This window comes from Rana temporaria, chromosome 1, assembly GCF_905171775.1.
Source record: "Rana temporaria chromosome 1, aRanTem1.1, whole genome shotgun sequence".
NCBI classification, from domain to species: domain Eukaryota; kingdom Metazoa; phylum Chordata; class Amphibia; order Anura; family Ranidae; genus Rana; species Rana temporaria.
In genome coordinates, this window is record NC_053489.1 from 90,161,363 (window position 1) to 90,179,356 (window position 17,994).

Here is a 17,994-nt window from a genome sequence, read left to right on the forward strand (position 1 = left end):
CATACATATAAACTCAGAAACAGTAATGGTAATTTAATCTCCCACCCACAAAAAGTTATGGAAATATTTACCTCCTTCTATAAGGACCTTATGTCTGATCCCAACACCCCCCCGGGTTTGGCCGCCAGGACCTGGCTAGACAGTATTAATCTCCCTTCCCTAAAACAAGAAAGCCTAGACTCTCTTAACTCCCCCTGCACCGTTGAGGAGGTCACATCCGTCATCAAATCACTTAAATCCTCTACAGCACCAGGTCCTGATGGTTACACCTCCCTATACTACAAAAAATACGCCCCCCTTCTCGCACCTCATTTAAAAAACCTATTTAACCACATACTAGAAGGCAACTCTCTCCCAAGGGAGATGCTTTTAGCCAATCTTTCCCTTATCCCCAAACCCAATAAAGACCACTCACTCCCCCAAAATTTCCGACCGATCTCGGTCCTAAACAATGACCTAAAGATCTTCGGCAGGATCCTGGCGGACAGACTTGCTAGAGTAATTTCCCCATTGGTGCACATAGACCAGTCGGGATTCATCCCCAATAGACAGATCACAGACAACATCAGGCTTGTTACCAACATCATCCAGGATGCAAATACCCATACACGTCAAACATGTCTTCTTAGCCTTGATATCCACAAGGCGTTTGACAGCGTCAGTTGGACATATCTAAATTATTTACTACCCAGATTCGGAATTTCTGGAGCATTTTTACAGGGGTTTAACGCTTTGTATAACTCCCCACAAACACGCATCCGTTTACCTGGTATCAACTCTGACTTCTTCCCCCTGGGCAGAGGAACCAGACAGGGTTGCCCATTATCCCCACTCCTATTCGCCCTAGCTATGGAGCCCCTTGCACAAGCCATTAGAGCCAACCCAGACATAAAGGGCTATGCTAAAGAACATCATGAATATAAAATCAGTCTATATGCTGACGATGCACTGCTATACATTACAAATCCCCATACCTCCTTACCCGTGCTTCTTAAAGTCCTAGAACTCTTCCACAAGGTCTCCGGACTCAAAATTAATCTAAGCAAATGCTCCGCACTTCCTATAAACATCCCCCCAGACACACTCTCTCTTCTTCAAACTAACTTCCCTTTCACATGGATATCATCCTCAATTAAATATTTAGGAGTCAACATCACCCCACTTCATAATGGTCTTTTTAAAGCCAACTACATCCCCCTATTTGCACACATTACCACCCTCTTGAACGCCTGGTCCAAATATCATATTTCATTTTTGGGCAGAGTTTGTGCAATTAAGATGAATATTCTCCCCAAGTTATTATATTACTTTCGTACCATACCAATTAATATCCCTAAATCTAAACTTGAGACATTACAAAGGACCATCAACAAATTTATATGGGCAGACAAGAAACCAAGATACAGCTACGCATTGCAATATAGATCTCAATCCATGGGAGGTCTGGGTCTTCCCAATCTATGGAAATATTTCCTAGCTGCACGTCTATCCCAAATATCCCAATGGTTCTCCCCAAATAAAAATATCCCTTGGTTGATCTTTGAGACCTCATCCATACAACCGTTGCACCTACAAGGGATTCTTTGGTCCAAATATGTTCTATACCGAGACCTCATTAAACGAAACATTATAGTTGCTCATGCCTTTAGGCTCTGGCAAACCTCCAGAGACAATTTTTCTCTGGCTTCGGAAATCTCCCCACTCACATCATTTCTAGGTGACCCTAGATTACCCCTGGCATATACTGACAGTCATATGTTCTCCACCTGGATTGATCGGGGACTAACATCTCTTGGTTCACTGCAATCCAAGTGGACCTTCAGATCTTTTGACTCCCTCCAAAAGACTTATAACTTCCCCTCTACAGAACTTGAAAGATATCTCCTGATCAAATCTTTTTTTAGCACGCACTTCTCGCTTTCCACAAATTTGAATATCACAATATTCGAAAGAATATGCAAATCCACATCCAGAGATAAGGGCATGGTCTCTAAACTCTATAACCTTCTTAACGACTTCTCTACCCCAGAAAAATCACACCCCATGATTCAATGGGAAACAGAATTAAATATCACCCTCTCTCCTGATACATGGTACTCCATGTCGGAAAACCTCCGTAAAAGCAATAAAGCGGTATCCTTTAGAGAAACACCTACAAAACTATTCACAAGGTGGTATTTATCACCATCCAAAATCCACTCCTTCTACCCATCAGTCCCCCCTGATTGTTTCAGGGGCTGCCAAACAGATGGTACTTTACTCCACATATTCTGGAGCTGCCCACATCTTTCAGGAATCTGGCAAGAAGTAGCCCATAGACTTGAAACCTCATCCAAACACAAGATTGCCCTCACACCACAAATCTGCCTCCTATACGGTAATGCACCAAACATCCCACCCCCTTGCACCAAACTCCTTCACTCTCTCTGTAGCTCGGTACAATGGATGATAGCACTCAACTGGAGATCTCGAAACCTGATATGGTCACAGGTTCTTGAAAGAATGGAGCTATTGAAACTCTCAGAGAGAATATATCACACAATAAACGATAACATCCACATTTTTGAAGACAAGTGGTCATACTGGTGAAACCCTAAGGTTGCTCCCAATATTGCATTATACTTTATTATCTTGATAATTTTTTTTTGAACTCACTCAAAGAATACTCAATACTCAATGCAAGATTGTTCACATACTGCTTTAATATTTGTATACCTTTGAAGAGATTTTGTACCTTTTATATTTTTACCTGTGCTTGTGATACAATTTACTACTCAATAAACTTTTGTAAACAAAAAAAGAAATTGTGCTCTGTGTAGTTACAAGTACACAAGACAGACATAGACAGACATAGACATATGTAGATATAAAGAAATATGGTAGTCATAAGATCTAACCTCACTAAGCATGTTCCAAAATTCAGCCAAATATTAGTCAATTCATTGACAAGACACTTCTACAGCTATTCTAAGTAGTTTGGGATCGAGCCCAGAACAGCCAAGTATATGAGGTGGAGTAAACGGTTGGCATATGGCATCAGAAGGTATTAATTTGGCTTTCAAGACATTAGTAGTCAGTTTGTGATTCTTCCCTTCCACACCTACCATGATTAAAATATCAGTTTTGGGTGAACTCTTCAAATAAGAATTTATAAAGTCAAACAAATTCATAGAACTAAACAAATATTAACATATATACAGTATATCAACCCATGTCATGGCTCTCTTTTACTGAAAGACATTTATTATATTTATAAACTGTATATTTCATTAGGGAAAAGTCTTCAAAATGCTTAAATAACTTGTCCTTACTTAACTTTTACTCAAGGTTATGTTGATCCTTGAAAAATGAGGATTGACTGCAAATGTTCATTTGTCTGTTATCTTCAAAGCAGCAGACACTGATATAAACATCCAAAAATCAAAGACATGCATGCACTTTATAATATATACTTTCAAGGTTAGCTGAGAAATGTGAAGAATTTGTGGAAAACCTACAACATAAAGTCCTAATCTTGGGCCTACAGCAAGTCGGAGTATCATGCCATGTACACTTAGCCCAGGTCAGTGCTGTGGTGGACATCTTCCTTTTGTGGTGCCACACTGCTTTCCGCTATGTGAACATCAAAATTACAGTCACTTTAGGGCTCCTTTAACATGGGATATCTCCACTCATCTCCGCTGAGCAGGTGATTGACAGGTGGGAGTTTGACTGCATTTCTGTTTCCATCCGATTTCCATCCGACCTGCCGGAAGGATGGCGGCCATACGTCTGTTTTTAATAGACCAGATCAGATCGGATGCTGGTGGGTAACAGTGAACACATTAGGAAAAAATGCCATTGAGGCATTACAGTGTTGGTAGCAAATGGCCTTCTGAAGACATACATATATTTTATAAAGATTTAATGCACCCATGGGCAGTAAACTTTAAAGCCCAGTTCCAATTGAAATTTTTTTCTTTAGTTTTGGATGAAATGTTGAATGATTAGCACCTCTATCAAGTGTTTTAATGCTTTGTTTCCATTAGGTAGATTTCTTCTTATTTTATGGTTGCCATTCTGGAAAGAAAATGAGGAAAAAAACTTCCCATTTAATTTCTGTTTCAGTGGGTCAAAACATTTTTATGGTATTACTGTTGATTATTTAAATGTTTTAATGGTAAATGTATCGTGAAGTAAAACAGTGAAAACATGAAATAAAAAATACATCTGAATTGACCTTAAAGCCAAACTTGACCCCCAAAATAAAAACATGTGAACAGGATTTTTGTTGCAGAAGAGACAAACAAAAGCCTGATGCCGCGTACACACGATAATTTTTCGGCATGAAAGAAAACGTTGTTTTTCAGCATGTCCAAAAACCGAAATTTTTCCAACTTCATCATTAAAAATGATGTTGCTCACACACCATCGTTTTTTAAAAATGAACAAAGCGCGGTGACGTACAACACGTAAAACGGCACTCTAAAGGGGAAGTTCTATTCGCCTTTGGGCTGGTTTAGCTGATTCCTTGTTAGTAAAAGACGATTTGCGCTTTTTTGTCTGTTAAAGCGTGATGAATGTGCTTACTCCATTAGGAACGGTAGTTTTACCAGAATGAGCGCTCCCATCTTTTAACTTGCTTCTGAGCATGCGCGGGTTTAAAACGTCGTTTTAGACCACACACGATCATTTTTTACAACCTGAAAAACTACATTTTTTAAAACGACGTTAAAAAATGCAGCATGTTCGAAAAAAAAATCATGACGAAAAATGATCGCGTGTACGCGGCATCATACACACAATCGCATTATCCAATGGTAATTGTGTGATGACAGGCTGTTGGTGGAAAATCCGACCGTTTGTATGCTCCATCGGACAATTGTTGTCAGATTTTTCACGGACAAATGTGGGATAGCATGCTTTAAAATTGTCCTTCAACTATTGTGTGTTGTCGGATTTTCCATCAGACAGAACTCCAAGGTAAAAACACGCATGCTCAGAAGCAATGCTCACCATAACACAACATTAGCAGAAGGGTGGTGCTAAAGAGTGGAAAAACCACGTTGTTTTGTGTTTGTTGGCTGAAAATTCTTTGCTGTTTGTATGCAAGACCTGGCCAACTCCCTTCGGACAAAAGTTCTACGCTTTTCTCTACAGAAAATCTGATCGTGTGTATGAGGCTAAAGTCTTCTCTGCACAAAAGGCCTCACACCTTAATCTTTCATTCATCCTCGAGGGCTGTAAGGGTTGGTACCTCAATCTAATACAATACAAATTAAGGGTGTAGCACTAGCGCTGAAGTGCTAGTAATGATGGGTCCTCTGTTCTCTGTTACGACACTTTAACCCACTTGGTCCCCACTAACTCACCTGGATTTATCTTCACATGCTGTAAGGACCTTGGTTAGCTTAAACATGAGTATAACACCTCAACTGTAATAACACACAGAAAAAAAAGTCCACAGGCAATCGATGATAACAAAAATTAAGTATATTAAAGCAAAGTACAGTAAACAGAATACACATATCAAAGAACAGGTCAAAGAATAAATTAGGTTAACTGATTGGAATATTAGCCTCACCTCGGCCACTGACTTACACTGCAATAAGGCTAAGACCATTACACCAGTACACACAGGACTGGGGAGAACAGCATCAACTGTGAAAGCATGAATAACACAAATTAAAAAAGTCTCACTGTAACTCTTGGCAATGACTATTCAAAAATTGTCCCATAGTGCACTCTGCGGAAACAGCCCTAATAGAGGTTGGTGTAAGCATTCCTAACAAAGGGGTAACACTGGAGTTGATTACAAGTACTTGGCGCCCAATAGTCAGTGTTGGCTGGATTTCGTTGGGCCCTTCTTTAGATGGTGCACATGTAGCTTTTCCTTTAAGACTATACACAAGAGATAACTGATGGGCTGCTATGCAAGGGTCAGTCTCAGTTGGCATTTACTCTCATCAGCGAATGGGTTAAACACGGTAGTTCCACCCACCACTCCTGGTATACAATGGATCAGATCCAGTACGTTAGGCGATCAACTGTCCCAGAAGTCTCATTCCTCAAAATCAGATCTTGACAAGATTAAGTCTGTCACTGGTGTAGCAACCGGTCTCCCCAGCTCTGGTCCCAGTTCAGCGAAATACCTTTCTGTAGCTCAGTCTTCAGGCTCTCTCTCAGGCTCAGACTTTCAGCTCCGCAGTGGACAGACCCCAGGAGCAGGTCTGCATTGTCCCGTTCTCCACGCTAGTCTGCCCCAATCTCCTGTAATGTGCCCGGGAAAATGCTGTATCTCATCTCCTTTTGACACAGGGAAATGTGGTTATTAAAGTTTGCAGCTCCACTACCCCCCATAGACTTGTGTTGTGCAGTGCTCCTTTAATAGTGTAAAAAATAGTGCAGCGCAAATAAAATCTAAGACAATATAATAATAATTTAAATATTGAAGAAAGTCCATATAGTGCACAAGTGAAAAATCCAAATAGTGCTCCAATGTAAAGTGATTGAGTGCAGTAAATCAGAAATTCTGTGATCCACAGGTAAAGAATCCTCCACCGATTAACTAAATAGATAGTTGGCCTCTCACCTCAGCCATTCGACCATGGCTAGGTCACAAAGCGTTTTACACCTCCCAGGTGTGAGCAAGAAACCTTTAAATCCCAATAGGCAGACAGCTACCAGCAACTCAGCTCAGCCAATATCCAGGTCAGCAGGAGGGTATATGTGAATGAGAGAGGAAACAGACTAGTGCTCTCTGTCTGATATAACTAGATATTTATTGAAAAACAGGTAACAACTTACAATTAGTGGCACTCAAAGCCGAGTGTGAAGCATCAATAGCGTGTATCAGAGCTGCAGGCTTCCGATTCTATGATCTGTTCACACACCAGCATGTGAGACGGCGAGCGCGGGTGACGTCACGTAGCTCCTCCCCCTTTCGTACGTTACGTCCCAATAGGCGGGACTTCATCAGCATAGGGTGGGGAGATCAACGTGTGCGTCCCGCTGCGTGTTATATAGTATGCTGTTGCCTCGGCAACCTAGCACAACAAATAAAGACCTGCCAACAGCGCCATCTTGTGTCTATATAATAGAAGACGGTCAAACTTAACAGATTGCCAAGCAGACTGACAACAACTCTATGCGCAACATAAAGTGGAAAGATGGGGGCAGATACAATATTCTTTAAAAAATTAATACTAATTAATAAATATAATCAGATTTAAGTGACATCAGCCACGGTCGCCTTCTCACTAACAAACAAATATTATGAATGACACCAAGGACATTCATTTACTGCATAACATAGCAAAATTTGCCATATCATGCAGCACGGAACAGATTACCAATAATATCTCAATCCGTCGATACCAGCATATTAAAACAGTATAATATACAGTATATAAATAGAATTAAATTAAAATTCATATAAAATTCATATGTAATCCATACAGAATCATATATAAAAACACAGCTTCTATCATATATAAAAAAATTATTTCATAAATGATTCATATAAAATTCATGTAACATTCCCCAATACACAATCAAGATACAAAATTACTTAAAAATATTAAAATAGAATTATAATTTTTTAAAAAATTATTAAAAAATTACTTAGCGATTGGAAATAAAACAATTGAGATCAAACTCCACGTTAAGGCCGGCCGGGGAGGAAACTTTAGTTTCATATATCCAGAATGATTCTCGTCGGCTAAGTTGCCGGATATAGTGTCCCCCTCTCCAATGCTTAGCAACTTTCTCGATGCCCCAAAATTTGAGACCTTTAGGGTCCCTATTGTGGCATTCTCTAAAGTGCTTTGATACACTGTGGTTTCGAATACCCCGTCGTATATTGCTAACATGTTCTCCCACTCTCACGTGTAACTCACGAGAGGTGCGCCCTACATATTGCAACCCGCATTGGCATTCGAGCATATACACCACACCTACAGTCGAGCACGTGATCAAATCTTTAATAGGATATTCTGTCCCAGTGACAGTAGCAACAAAGGACTTGCGCTTTTTGATATTAAATTTAGCATGTTTGCAAGTTGCACATCTGCCACACGCGTAAAAGCCTGACAGGAAATTAAAGAGTTTTGGCCGAGGGATCACTGGCGGGTCTATCACTCCTGGGGCCAGGCGATCTCTAAGACAGGGGGCCTTCTTGTACACAAAAGCAGGACGCTCAGGGAGAACAGGGCCAAGTACCATATCTCCCTTTAACACAGGCCAATGTTTGGCCACTATTTTCTCAAACTTTTTGTGTTGTATGTTGTAATCCAATAGCATTTTATAGTTGGCTACTTCTGAATCAACATCAGGCGGTCTATCTTTTATGATCAAACTCCTGTCAGTATTTCTAACTTTTTCTATTTCCTCCTTGATCACAGGCATAGAGTAGCCTTTTGCCACAAATCTAGCTGCCAATTCCTGAGATTGCACTGTGAAATCAGATTCTAATGTGCAATTCCTACGCAGCCTAACAAACTGGCCTCGAGGAATATTGCACAACCACAATCGATGGTGGCAACTGGTTAATGGGATATATCCATTTCTATCTACAGTTTTGAAATGATTTCTGGTGACTAATCTGGACCCAGATTTGAATATTTCAAGATCCAGGAAGGTCACCTGTTCACAAGAGACCGTCCACGTTAAGACAATCCCCTGATCATTGGAATTGAGTTTGTTCATAAACAACTCCAATGCAGGCAGGTCTCCCTCCCAAATCATCACCAAATCATCAATATACCTGCGATAGCAAAGTAATTGTGGTGGCATGTCCAGGAAGACCACGTCTCGCTCCCAGCGGGCCATAAACAAATTGGCCACACTGGGAGCGAAACGGGCTCCCATCGCAACACCGCACCGCTGGAGAAAAAACTCCTTGTTAAACCAAAAGTAATTACTCTCCAAGCAAAATCTCAAACTGTCCAAAAGAAAACATACATGCTCTGGCTTTAGGTCAGCAGCCTCCAGAGCCCATGCAACTGATGCCAAAGCAGCATCATGACCAATTATTGTATACAAAGATCCCACATCTGCGGTCACCAGTATAGTATTAGCTGTACATGGGATAGAGTTCAAAATTTGAATAATCTGCTTGGTATCCCGCAAGTAGGCGGGGACTTTACACACTAATGGCTGTAAAAAAACGTCCAGGTACTGCCCCAGCCGCGATGTAACGGAATCGATTCCATTTACTATCGGACGTCCCGGAGGTCTTTCTGCATCTTTGTGCAATTTGGGCAGAAAATATATTATCGGGGTCCGACAGTAGTAGGGATCTAGATATGCAGCCTCCTTTTTATTAAGGACACCTGATTCCTTGCCCTCTTCTATTAACACATGGAGTTTATTTTTAAGCGTAACCATTGGGTCACCCCTAAGAGGGAGGTAGGTAGTGCGGTCACCCAGCAGCCTACACATCTCCTCATAATAGTAGGCCTTGCTGAGGACCACTAGGCCCCCCCCCTTATCAGCCGGGCGGATCACAATATCATTGCGTTTCTCCAGAGAGACAATGCCTCGCTGGATACACTGTGAGTCCCTCACTTTTTTAATCCGAAGGTTGTCAAGGTCTTTGCATACTAGATTACGAAAAACTTCCAAATGCTTAGTGTCAGTGTATTGGGGGTTAAAAACAGACTTATTCCTTAGTTTAGAATGATTAGAAATAACATTAGGGAGAGTTCTCTCAATCGGGTTAGAAAGGAAATATTTCTTTAAATTTAAATTCCTTACATATTTCTGGACATTCACATAAGTCTCAAATTTATTTAAATTACGTATAGGCGCAAATTTCAGACCTTTGTCCAGTACCAGCATCTCATCCCCAGTGAGAGTAACCCCACTGAGGTTGAAGATCCCGGCACCGATTACGCCCTTGGTCTTTTGGATTCGTCTCCCCCCTCTGACTCCTCTTGATTTTTTCTTTTGGACCTGGGTTGTCCCACAAACGGGGGGGCCTGGGCCAAAGGAGGAGGGTAAGGGGGGAGAGAGGGTTCCCTCCATTCGCCGGTCCAAACCGGTGGAAAGGGCGGAGGTCCCCTCCAGGGGGTCCTCCCCTGTCCTAAAAAATGTTGTTGATTAGTGGGGGGTGGGGGTCCCTCCCAATAATTCTGTAAGGGGGCGTAGTAATTGTACGTAGGTAAAGGAGGTGGTGCCCCTATCAAGCGGTTGCTGCCCCCTCTTTTTTGACCTCTCCCTTTCTTGGACTCAGTTTTCCAAGGTGGAGTTTCTTGGGATGAAGAGGTATAAGCAGGTCTACCTGTGGGGTGCCCTCCCCTACCTCTACCATTTTTATTCTTACCCCTTCCCCTCACGTGACCAATCCCTTTCCCCGTTGGTGTAGCCAATCCAGTAGGGGTTCTGTCACGAGTGCTGTTAACAGCCCAAAAACCTTGAGCCTCATGTGCTGCTGGAGTAGGTGGTGGCTCTAAGGTATCCATAGGCAGAGGCTGCACCTGTGTCAGGGACAGAGAGTTCAAAGCCTGCCATTTATAGACATTTGGTACTCCAAAATCTTCCACGTCTCTTAGAAATTTTTTCCGTTTTTTCTCTTGGGTTTCCTTGTCCCATTTGACAAGTTTAAGCTTAAGTTCCCCAGAGAGACGTAAAAAATCCGGAGTATCCTTATGTTGCTCAATAGCATCAGAGATGATTTTAATTTGACTATCTAGCCATAGTTTTTTCCGCTGCTTGCGGGTCAAAAGGAATTTGATTAACTCAAAGCCTTTGGCTGTGAAAAATTTAAACCACTCTAAGTTAGACTCATCATCCACCAGACCATCATTAGGTGGTAAGTCCCACCTCAATCGTCTGGGGATGATCTGAGTAGCCAAATATTGTTCAAACGTAACAATGTCCCACCAGGTCTTGATTTTCTTTTCAAATAGGTGTCCTAATTTCTTAAAAGAAACAATCAAATCCCCTGAGTCGGAGATATTAGTGGTTTTAGAGAATACATCAGTGAGAGTAACCTCTCGCTTCTCTAAGTATGAAAATACATCCATTCCTGCGGCGTGAATAAAAATGAATTATGAAAGATACTGTGATATAAAGAAAAATTCAGCGCTGGAATAATAAACACAAAAAACAAAAGATTGCAAGCCAGCACTCAGGATAAATTCAAATAAAAAGTCCCAGAGTCAAATAGTGTAAAAAATAGTGCAGCGCAAATAAAATCTAAGACAATATAATAATAATTTAAATATTGAAGATATTCAGAAAAATTCATTTTTATTCACGCCGCAGGAATGGATGTATTTTCATACTTAGAGAAGCGAGAGGTTACTCTCACTGATGTATTCTCTAAAACCACTAATATCTCCGACTCAGGGGATTTGATTGTTTCTTTTAAGAAATTAGGACACCTATTTGAAAAGAAAATCAAGACCTGGTGGGACATTGTTACGTTTGAACAATATTTGGCTACTCAGATCATCCCCAGACGATTGAGGTGGGACTTACCACCTAATGATGGTCTGGTGGATGATGAGTCTAACTTAGAGTGGTTTAAATTTTTCACAGCCAAAGGCTTTGAGTTAATCAAATTCCTTTTGACCCGCAAGCAGCGGAAAAAACTATGGCTAGATAGTCAAATTAAAATCATCTCTGATGCTATTGAGCAACATAAGGATACTCCGGATTTTTTACGTCTCTCTGGGGAACTTAAGCTTAAACTTGTCAAATGGGACAAGGAAACCCAAGAGAAAAAACGGAAAAAATTTCTAAGAGACGTGGAAGATTTTGGAGTACCAAATGTCTATAAATGGCAGGCTTTGAACTCTCTGTCCCTGACACAGGTGCAGCCTCTGCCTATGGATACCTTAGAGCCACCACCTACTCCAGCAGCACATGAGGCTCAAGGTTTTTGGGCTGTTAACAGCACTCGTGACAGAACCCCTACTGGATTGGCTACACCAACGGGGAAAGGGATTGGTCACGTGAGGGGAAGGGGTAAGAATAAAAATGGTAGAGGTAGGGGAGGGCACCCCACAGGTAGACCTGCTTATACCTCTTCATCCCAAGAAACTCCACCTTGGAAAACTGAGTCCAAGAAAGGGAGAGGTCAAAAAAGAGGGGGCAGCAACCGCTTGATAGGGGCACCACCTCCTTTACCTACGTACAATTACTACGCCCCCTTACAGAATTATTGGGAGGGACCCCCACCCCCCACTAATCAACAACATTTTTTAGGACAGGGGAGGACCCCCTGGAGGGGACCTCCGCCCTTTCCACCGGTTTGGACCGGCGAATGGAGGGAACCCTCTCTCCCCCCTTACCCTCCTCCTTTGGCCCAGGCCCCCCCGTTTGTGGGACAACCCAGGTCCAAAAGAAAAAATCAAGAGGAGTCAGAGGGGGGAGACGAATCCAAAAGACCAAGGGCGTAATCGGTGCCGGGATCTTCAACCTCAGTGGGGTTACTCTCACTGGGGATGAGATGCTGGTACTGGACAAAGGTCTGAAATTTGCGCCTATACGTAATTTAAATAAATTTGAGACTTATGTGAATGTCCAGAAATATGTAAGGAATTTAAATTTAAAGAAATATTTCCTTTCTAACCCGATTGAGAGAACTCTCCCTAATGTTATTTCTAATCATTCTAAACTAAGGAATAAGTCTGTTTTTAACCCCCAATACACTGACACTAAGCATTTGGAAGTTTTTCGTAATCTAGTATGCAAAGACCTTGACAACCTTCGGATTAAAAAAGTGAGGGACTCACAGTGTATCCAGCGAGGCATTGTCTCTCTGGAGAAACGCAATGATATTGTGATCCGCCCGGCTGATAAGGGGGGGGGCCTAGTGGTCCTCAGCAAGGCCTACTATTATGAGGAGATGTGTAGGCTGCTGGGTGACCGCACTACCTACCTCCCTCTTAGGGGTGACCCAATGGTTACGCTTAAAAATAAACTCCATGTGTTAATAGAAGAGGGCAAGGAATCAGGTGTCCTTAATAAAAAGGAGGCTGCATATCTAGATCCCTACCACTGTCGGACCCCGATAATATATTTTCTGCCCAAATTGCACAAAGATGCAGAAAGACCTCCGGGACGTCCGATAGTAAATGGAATCGATTCCGTTACATCGCGGCTGGGGCAGTACCTGGACGTTTTTTTACAGCCATTAGTGTGTAAAGTCCCCGCCTACTTGCGGGATACCAAGCAGATTATTCAAATTTTGAACTCTATCCCATGTACAGCTAATACTATACTGGTGACCGCAGATGTGGGATCTTTGTATACAATAATTGGTCATGATGCTGCTTTGGCATCAGTTGCATGGGCTCTGGAGGCTGCTGACCTAAAGCCAGAGCATGTATGTTTTCTTTTGGACAGTTTGAGATTTTGCTTGGAGAGTAATTACTTTTGGTTTAACAAGGAGTTTTTTCTCCAGCGGTGCGGTGTTGCGATGGGAGCCCGTTTCGCTCCCAGTGTGGCCAATTTGTTTATGGCCCGCTGGGAGCGAGACGTGGTCTTCCTGGACATGCCACCACAATTACTTTGCTATCGCAGGTATATTGATGATTTGGTGATGATTTGGGAGGGAGACCTGCCTGCATTGGAGTTGTTTATGAACAAACTCAATTCCAATGATCAGGGGATTGTCTTAACGTGGACGGTCTCTTGTGAACAGGTGACCTTCCTGGATCTTGAAATATTCAAATCTGGGTCCAGATTAGTCACCAGAAATCATTTCAAAACTGTAGATAGAAATGGATATATCCCATTAACCAGTTGCCACCATCGATTGTGGTTGTGCAATATTCCTCGAGGCCAGTTTGTTAGGCTGCGTAGGAATTGCACATTAGAATCTGATTTCACAGTGCAATCTCAGGAATTGGCAGCTAGATTTGTGGCAAAAGGCTACTCTATGCCTGTGATCAAGGAGGAAATAGAAAAAGTTAGAAATACTGACAGGAGTTTGATCATAAAAGATAGACCGCCTGATGTTGATTCAGAAGTAGCCAACTATAAAATGCTATTGGATTACAACATACAACACAAAAAGTTTGAGAAAATAGTGGCCAAACATTGGCCTGTGTTAAAGGGAGATATGGTACTTGGCCCTGTTCTCCCTGAGCGTCCTGCTTTTGTGTACAAGAAGGCCCCCTGTCTTAGAGATCGCCTGGCCCCAGGAGTGATAGACCCGCCAGTGATCCCTCGGCCAAAACTCTTTAATTTCCTGTCAGGCTTTTACGCGTGTGGCAGATGTGCAACTTGCAAACATGCTAAATTTAATATCAAAAAGCGCAAGTCCTTTGTTGCTACTGTCACTGGGACAGAATATCCTATTAAAGATTTGATCACGTGCTCGACTGTAGGTGTGGTGTATATGCTCGAATGCCAATGCGGGTTGCAATATGTAGGGCGCACCTCTCGTGAGTTACACGTGAGAGTGGGAGAACATGTTAGCAATATACGACGGGGTATTCGAAACCACAGTGTATCAAAGCACTTTAGAGAATGCCACAATAGGGACCCTAAAGGTCTCAAATTTTGGGGCATCGAGAAAGTTGCTAAGCATTGGAGAGGGGGACACTATATCCGGCAACTTAGCCGACGAGAATCATTCTGGATATATGAAACTAAAGTTTCCTCCCCGGCCGGCCTTAACGTGGAGTTTGATCTCAATTGTTTTATTTCCAATCGCTAAGTAATTTTTTAATAATTTTTTAAAAAATTATAATTCTATTTTAATATTTTTAAGTAATTTTGTATCTTGATTGTGTATTGGGGAATGTTACATGAATTTTATATGAATCATTTATGAAATAATTTTTTTATATATGATAGAAGCTGTGTTTTTATATATGATTCTGTATGGATTACATATGAATTTTATATGAATTTTAATTTAATTCTATTTATATACTGTATATTATACTGTTTTAATATGCTGGTATCGACGGATTGAGATATTATTGGTAATCTGTTCCGTGCTGCATGATATGGCAAATTTTGCTATGTTATGCAGTAAATGAATGTCCTTGGTGTCATTCATAATATTTGTTTGTTAGTGAGAAGGCGACCGTGGCTGATGTCACTTAAATCTGATTATATTTATTAATTAGTATTAATTTTTTAAAGAATATTGTATCTGCCCCCATCTTTCCACTTTATGTTGCGCATAGAGTTGTTGTCAGTCTGCTTGGCAATCTGTTAAGTTTGACCGTCTTCTATTATATAGACACAAGATGGCGCTGTTGGCAGGTCTTTATTTGTTGTGCTAGGTTGCCGAGGCAACAGCATACTATATAACACGCAGCGGGACGCACACGTTGATCTCCCCACCCTATGCTGATGAAGTCCCGCCTATTGGGACGTAACGTACGAAAGGGGGAGGAGCTACGTGACGTCACCCGCGCTCGCCGTCTCACATGCTGGTGTGTGAACAGATCATAGAATCGGAAGCCTGCAGCTCTGATACACGCTATTGATGCTTCACACTCGGCTTTGAGTGCCACTAATTGTAAGTTGTTACCTGTTTTTCAATAAATATCTAGTTATATCAGACAGAGAGCACTAGTCTGTTTCCTCTCTCATTCACATATACCCTCCTGCTGACCTGGATATTGGCTGAGCTGAGTTGCTGGTAGCTGTCTGCCTATTGGGACTTAAAGGTTTCTTGCTCACACCTGGGAGGTGTAAAACGCTTTGTGACCTAGCCATGGTCGAATGGCTGAGGTGAGAGGCCAACTATCTATTTAGTTAATCGGTGGAGGATTCTTTACCTGTGGATCACAGAATTTCTGATTTACTGCACTCAATCACTTTACATTGGAGCACTATTTGGATTTTTCACTTGTGCACTATATGGACTTTCTTCAATATTTAAATTATTATTATATTGTCTTAGATTTTATTTGCGCTGCACTATTTTTTACACTATTTGACTCTGGGACTTTTTATTTGAATTTATCCTGAGTGCTGGCTTGCAATCTTTTGTTTTTTGTGTTTATTATTCCAGCGCTGAATTTTTCTTTATATCACAGTGCTCCTTTAATGACTATATTTGCCACCATCCACTGCTGCACAGCAAGTCCTCTTCAATTGGCTCAAGCCCTTCTGCACTCTGATTGGTTAGCTGCCAGGAGGGGAGGGTGCAGGAGCGAGCCAGTGGATTCTACATACAGTCAGCCACAGTAAGAGAGGAGAGAGGGGCTGCTTACGGTGTTCTGCACTGTGTCTCTGTGTGGAGGCGGCCATCTTGGTAGAGGAGCAGAGCTATTCTTTCTCATGTCAGAGCTGATCCTCTGATGACTGCTGATATGATGACTGGTGGGGTAATGTTCAAGAAGCAACAGATCCACAAAATGTATGAAGGACATTTCTTATGAGATAGCAAATCGTTAACTTCTAGATTTTATGCCATTTTAAGATGGATTCACCCCAATGTGTTTTTTTGCTTGATTGGATTTCCATTGAAATGAAATAAAATGCATCTATTTGGATATTAACACATGCGTTAAGACACACATCATGCTGCACATAAACGCATTATGATGTACGACGATGTGTGTTAATGTTCATCCTGATGTGCATTGCAATGTACATTGAAAACATGTAATGTGAATGCAAATGAACGTGCGTCAACACTCAACACATGTATTTTGATGCATTTTTATTGATTTCAATGCAATTGGCACCAGGGGAAAAAGAAACATAAGTGTGATCCAGATTCTTCTCATAATGATCCTAAGGGTTGACTAGCACTTCAAAACGAATTCACAGCAGTTGTCCAAACTGTAACAATAATCAACATGTACAGAGAGTTCCAAGGTCAGCTGTCATTGAAACTTTGAGCATAGGTTACGTTTCTGATTGCCTCTTTGTTTTTCTATATGTATTATACAACCAGGTGTAATTTTTATTCAGATGCAAAATAAAATAAATATATTTGCAGAAGTACTGTAAAGTGTTTTACAGATCTTAGTGGCCACTCATGTTCTCTTCCCTTTTTGTATGTTACAGTTTTGGTATGAACCACGATGGAATTGGAAACTCCTGTGGGACCAAAGGTCACGAAGCTGCCAAGTTAATGGCAGCTCACATTACGTCTAACACAAACCCTTTCTCCTGGTCGGCCTGCAGCAGGGAATATATCACCAGCTTTCTCGAGTGAGTACCGTCTGATTTCTATATTCTTATGTTTGACTGTATAGCTGCCTTTAACCCATTCATGATTTCTTTTTCTGTTTCATTATTTTATTGGATTTTCAAAAATTATAACAAGCCGTGGTTTGCCCACGCAGGGGCGATATAGAACAAAGAAATAAGGAAATAGCACATGTACACGTAATAAACAACAAAACTAATTATAACCCAGGCCATGGAGGACCAGGTTGAAAATTAGGCCTGTGTCACCATGATTTCTTTTTCATACCGCTAAATGTTGCAGTATAAAATTGATACCCAGTAAGTATATTACATACTGATATCTCTTACATTAGCTCAGCTTGTCTTTATATTTATAATATCGGTCCCACAGCACTACCTGCATAAGAGTTTGCATGTTCTCCCTGTGCCTGTGTGGGTTTCCTCTTGCTACTCCAGTTTCCTCCTACACTTCAAAGACATGCTGGTAGGTTAATTGGCTCCTGTCTAAATTGGCCTTAGTATGTATATGTATGAATGTGAGTTAGGGATCTTAGATTGTTTGCTCCTTGAGGACAGGGACCAATGTGAATGTACAATATATAAGTAAAGTGCGTAAATTGACAAGTACTTGTAAAAAATAAATCTGTATACATTCTTAACACTGGGAAGTAGCAGAGGTGACTCCACCATTTTGCTCCACAAATACCAACTATCACATTATGTGGCAGTCACATAATTGCTGACATTCTTCATTCAGGGCCGGTTCACACCAGCACGATGTTCGACATAGCAGCAAATCAATTGCGATGTCTGTGCGATGCAAATTCAGACATACAGATTGCATGGCTGAATTCGCAATGCATTTGGACCAAAATCGTGCAGGACTCTTTTTTGGTC

At 41.4% G+C, this 17,994-nt stretch overlaps 1 protein-coding gene across 1 annotated transcript in view; it reads left to right on the forward strand.

Moving 5' to 3' along the window:
• The window catches only part of ADAMTS6 (ADAM metallopeptidase with thrombospondin type 1 motif 6), a 397,790-nt gene that overhangs the window by 198,857 nt on the left and 180,939 nt on the right, over positions 1-17,994 (forward strand). Inside the window, exon 10 of the mRNA XM_040340248.1 lies at positions 16,972-17,118. Within this exon, the coding sequence (XP_040196182.1) occupies positions 16,972-17,118 (147 nt within the window). The remainder of the gene's footprint in view (positions 1-16,971; positions 17,119-17,994) is intronic.